This window comes from Castanea sativa, chromosome 7 (genome assembly GCF_040712315.1).
Source record: "Castanea sativa cultivar Marrone di Chiusa Pesio chromosome 7, ASM4071231v1".
Classification (NCBI taxonomy): domain Eukaryota; kingdom Viridiplantae; phylum Streptophyta; class Magnoliopsida; order Fagales; family Fagaceae; genus Castanea; species Castanea sativa.
Window position 1 is genome coordinate 19,430,502 of NC_134019.1, and position 5,866 is coordinate 19,436,367.

Genomic DNA, 5,866 nt, shown 5'->3' on the forward strand with positions numbered 1-5,866 from the left:
AGATAAAAAGCTATACTAATAAGTATTTTTTTTTTTTTTGAGAAGATATACTAATAAGTACTTACATAAGCCTTTGTAGTGTATTCTTCCTAATAAAATAACTAAACTTTATGTTGACTATGAATCTATCACAACTTGCTCCTCTCCCAAGATTGAGACTATAGTTATGAATACAATATATGACACAAAGCACAATTATATAACGCCGCAAATGAATCAAGTCATTCACTTGATAAAAAGCTCATTTATATTTTTTTATTTATAAGTAAGTCAAGTTCAAGTTTTAATTTTAGACTTGTTTAATAAACGACCTGAACCTACGAAAAAAAAATTGTTCATGAACAGGGCCATGAATAATATAGCTCAAAAAAAAAAGTCGAGCTTAGGTTAGTTTATAGGCTTGGTAATAAGTTTGATATAGTCTTGAACAATAAACTCATATCTTACTAATTTAATTAACTACGAGTTGAGACCGCTCTTTCAAACCAAATGGGCTTGATAATCTACTTAGTATGAGCTTGATAATGGAATTGTATTGGATCTTGGTCAAAAGAGTTTGATATTGAGCTCAAACTAGGCTTGACTAATAAATCAAGCTAAACCAAGTAGAGCTCAAGCTTTTGTTCTTTCTAACGAGCTTAAGCTTAAACATTGTTTGTAAGCTTAGTTCAAGCTCAAAGTAAATTTGAACATTAAATACTCGACAAATGTCCGCTCATTTACAACCTAAGGCGGAGTTAAGTACTTATTTAAGCTTGAGTATTATAAAACAAAGCCATTAACCATTCATCACAAGGTGACTATAAATTTTTATTTTTATTTAAGTTTACGTGAGGCATTGATGAATTTGATGTCATGTGACTCTTTGAGAGGAACTTCACTGTAGTCTGTAGAGAAGCCACATCCACATCCCACTAAAACCATGGTCCCAGAACAGTGACAATTTTGTGATTTGGAAGAATTTTATCTGTTACGGGGGAAAAATAAATAAATAGATTTAAAACAAATAATAATAATAATAATAATAATAATAATAATAATAATAATAGTAAAATTTAAATAAAATAAAATTAAAAAAAAAAAAAAAACACCAGCTACGTAAATAACCTTTTTATTCTTTCTCCTCAAAGAGGAATATTTTGGGATTGCAATAAATTCCTTATATAGAAAGAAAAGATCTAGAAGGAAAAATTAGCAGAAAGAAAGTCAGAAAAATGAAACTGAATATCCCATTCTTTATGCATAGTGAAAAGTATCTGAAATCCAAAGCTAAAATTAAAGAAATTCAAAACTCAAATGATCCAAGCACAGTGTTACTATGCCCATTACTTCACAGCCTGTGAGTGGCCATGAAAATCAGTTACTAAGCCGACATTTGAAGATAATTCCAAGCATCCCATGTGGGAATTTTCCTTTTATACTGTTAGTCCTGTGTCTTTCTGGTTGTTAACTGCCTCTTTCTTGTGCTCAGTTTCTCTCTGTTTTGCCTCTAAATTAGAGGCACTTTTTCGAGAAGATCCTACCGAAGTTTCTTGGCTATTTGGTTTCATCATGTGGGAGGAGTCAGAGACTGAGTCAGTTAGAGGCCGAGACTATGGGAATGGAGTTCTTAGTTCAAGCAAGCATGGCGTCAAGACTGACGGGTTTGAGCTAAGGGGCCAGTCTTGGTATGTATGATGAAGTTTAAAGCATCTTAGTACTAGTAGATATATGATTTATTGTAACTATTAGCGTAGTCCAGAGCATGTAAGGTTCAGTAAGTTAACTTTTGTTCAGTACAAATGCAAAATAGTATCTTGCTATAGTTTAATTCATCCAAAATGATGTTTGTAAGGTTTAAATCTAATACATCTATGAATTTTTCCTTTATTCATGCTAGTATGTATCTGGTTTTTTAGAAAAATCTGCAGAACTGAGGCTTTGTAAACTTCTGAAGCATGTGGTGTGTTTGTTTTGTATGCAGGTATGTCGCAACTGATGTTCCAAGTGACCTTCTAGTTAAAGTTGGGGGTGTGTGTTTCCACTTGCATAAGGTAGTTAAATTCTGCTAAACACAAATGATTCAATAATACTTCTTGTAGCTCCAAAATTCAAAGTTAATTACTATTAACTTATGTATTGATTTCACGGCTTTTTCTCTCTTTGTCTTCTTCTGCAAGTATCCCATGCTTTCTCGGAGTGGAAAGATGAACAGACTCATATATGAATCACACGACCCAGAGTTGAATATGATAGCTCTAGATGACCAACCCGGTGGACCTGAGGCTTTTGAGTTAGTAGCAAAATTCTGCTATGGAATTGCTGTTGATCTGACAGCAGCCAATATTTCTGGCCTAAGATGTGCTGCAGAGTATCTTGAAATGACAGAGGACTTGGAAGAAGGAAATCTTATATTCAAAACTGAAGCATTTCTAAGCTATGTAGTATTATCCTCATGGAGGGACTCTATAGTGGTGCTAAAAAGCTGTGAGAAGCTCTCACCATGGGCAGAGAACCTTCAAATTGTCCGAAGATGCAGTGAGTCCATTGCTTGGAAAGCTTGTGCCAATCCAAAAGGAATAAGATGGGCATACACTGGAAAACTCCCAAAAGTTTCCAGCCCAAAGTGGAATGACATGAAGGACTCCAGTCCCAGTAAAAATCATCACGTTCCTCCCGATTGGTGGTTTGAAGATGTTTCAATCCTTAGGATTGATCACTTTGTCAGGGTCATCACTGCAATTAAGGTAAAGGGAATGAGATTTGAACTGATTGGAGCTTCAATAACGCATTATGCTGCTAAATGGCTTCCAGGTTTGATAAGTGATGGGACAGGGCCAGGAGATGAAGGAAGCAATGGCAGCAACAGTAATACTAGTGGCAGCAGCAATAGTTGGAAGGGAGGACTTCATATGATTGTTGCAGGAACCAAAGATGATCTTCCAACCGTTCAGGCCAAAGATCAGCGACTGATCATTGAGAGCCTCATCAGCATAATTCCACCACAGAAGGATAGTGTCTCATGCAGCTTCCTACTTCGGCTTTTGAGAATGGCAAACATGTTGAAAGTGGCCCCAGCTTTGGTAACTGAATTGGAGAAACGAGTGGGAATGCAATTTGAACAGGCTACATTGGCAGATCTTCTTATTCCTTCTTACAATAAAAGTGAGACAGTGTATGATGTGGATCTTGTCCAGAGGCTTTTGGAGCATTTTCTAGTTCAAGAACAAACAGAAAGTTCAAGTCCCAGCAGTCAATCTTTTTCTGACAAACACATGTATGAAGGTAGTCAAAGGGGTTCTAATCCAAATGCTAAGATGAGAGTTTCAAGGCTTGTTGACAGTTATCTTACAGAGGTGTCTAGAGATAGAAGCCTTTCCCTAACAAAGTTTCAGGTACTCGCAGAAGCTTTGCCTGAATCTGCAAGGACCTGTGATGATGGACTTTACAGAGCAATTGATTCTTACCTCAAGGTAATTCCTTATTCCTAAACTTACGATGCCTAGTTTAGAAAATTGCTCAATATAGACTGTACCTCATACATTAATCTAGCGAACATATGGAAAACCTTTGCAGTAGTGCCCGCTAGCTTATGTCTACTTATTAGCATGTTTGATTAATTTAAGCAGTATAGTTGTAACAATCAAGATTTTTACTGCTTTAAATCAAAGCAACTCTACAATTCATTTGAATATTTTATACGCAAGCATCTTGTTACAAATATCAGCCTGCACTCATGCCTGTCTACCAGAAATTCAGAATTATAATAGAAATGTTTAATAGCAACATATATTATAAATATGTGGATGGTAAAAGGGAAAACTTCAGTTGGGTCATAGACTGGAAACGTTCAGAGGAATGCAAGAAACCATAATCTGAGCCAAACTTGTGCCATGTGAAACACTTTGTCCCCCAGTACATCAAAATAGAATGTAGGCAGACATACTCATTCTATAATCAGTGTCATATATAAACAGACATACTTATTCTATAATAACATCATATATATGCTCAATCATGACGCAAGTAATGTTATGCTTTTGTTTGTAAAATCCATGATATGAGATCCATAAACATGTATAGTAAACAAAATCTCATGATTTGACTGGATTAAAAGAAAAAAGTAATAATAAAAATGTTATTAGTCTTTGGTTTGGAGAAATGAAAAATATATTCTTGAAAAAGTACAAATATTTATGTGCTTCAGCCCCATGATGAGAGTATTGGAGTTCCATGTACCCTGCAAATTCTCTTTATTTGAATTCTTATCCGTCTAGCAAAATAACAGGCCCATCCAACACTTTCTGAGCATGAAAGGAAGCGACTTTGCCGTGTGATGGATTGCCAGAAGCTCTCAATTGATGCATGCATGCATGCTGCCCAAAATGAACGCCTTCCATTAAGAGTTGTTGTGCAAGTCCTCTTCTCTGAGCAGGTAAAGATAAGCAATGCACTAGCCAACAGCTCCCTGAAAGAAACTAGTGAATCTCTCTACCAGCCAATAATTTCAAACCGGAAAACACTACTTGAAGGAACACCACAATCATTCCAGGAAGGATGGACAACTGCTAAAAAGGACATTAACACCCTCAAGTTTGAGCTGGAAAGTGTTAAAACAAAGTACCTTGAGCTGCAGAATGACATGGAGAATCTGCAGAGACAGTTTGATAAAATGTTAAAGCAGAAACAGACATCAGCATGGAGCAGTGGGTGGAAGAAACTGAGCAAACTTACAAAGATGACTACTTTAGAAAATCAGGAAATTGGGCCTCAGCTCCCAACTGCCGCAGAACAGACTAGAAAGACTCCTAGAAGGTGGAGAAATTCAATATCCTGATAGATTAGAAGGTTGCAGTTGCCAAAAGATACATTTTTCATTTTGATTTTATGTTCCAAAATTTCATTTCCTTTTTTTCTTTTTTTTGGTTCCATCTTATTTTTGGGAGTCAATGGAGTCTTCAATTACATAGAATCTGCTTTGGAAAAGTACCTTAATCACAGCATGTCACCGAATTGTGTGTATTTTGAGTGTCTTGCAGTATTTTATCACTGTTGATATGAACTATTTTTGTGTCAATTGTGGAACGATTTTAATAGGGGAAGCTAGAGTTGAAATACCTTGGTTGAAAGGCACAGTGGCATCCAAATTTACATAGTTTCACATACTTCATATGATTGATTATATTACTGCCTGCCAAAGGGGGAACCATATTAAAAATAGAAAGGAAAGATAACAGATTAAAAAATCATGATCAATGTCCCTGTCATACAATGAGCAGAGCTCATGAAAGCTTGTGAATGTGCTGCAAAAAGGGTCATTGTTGCCAACTGAGATTATGGGCGGTTAAGTGAGTCCCACCATTACAAAGCACATGCAGGGACTGAATTTTTTTTAAATTCATTCATCTTCCAGAGTTAACTGACTTCATATAATGCACTTTGTTGAAAGCAAATGACCAGATACTAAACCCTTTAGAGATGGTTAGACCCACTCATGGCCCAAAACCATAGAATGCACTTACCAAAGGAAAAGCCCATATCAAATGAGGATGACCTTGTGAGTTGTGACATTTATTACCTTTCAAAATTACATCAGGGTTCCAATGATATGAGTAGAACAGTCCTTGCTGGGACACATAGGCTCTTTTGCACTGCGATATTCTAACTGTTGAAATGTAGACAATTCAAGTTCCTAATGGCAATGAGAGATTTCCATGTAAACTTTGCTTGATAGGCTCATTATGTTGTTTTGATCTTCTGCTTTACAAAAAGATTCAATGAGTGATCGTTTTAGAATCCAACTCCAGTTCTATGGGGCCACACATGGAAGATGATAAGTACATGATAATGAGTCATGTCAAATACAGAAAGGACAAAACATGATAAG

General features: G+C 36.1%; 1 protein-coding gene across 1 annotated transcript; it reads left to right on the forward strand.

Moving 5' to 3' along the window:
* The first annotated feature begins 1,186 nt into the window (after positions 1-1,186).
* On the forward strand, positions 1,187-5,108 carry LOC142641996 (root phototropism protein 3-like). Its single transcript, XM_075816335.1, is given in 5 exon segments — positions 1,187-1,418; positions 1,421-1,667; positions 1,964-2,033; positions 2,160-3,452; positions 4,268-5,108. Coding segments are annotated over 5 exon segments (2,259 nt in total). The 5' UTR covers positions 1,187-1,318; the 3' UTR covers positions 4,817-5,108.
* The last annotated feature ends 758 nt before the right edge of the window (positions 5,109-5,866 follow it).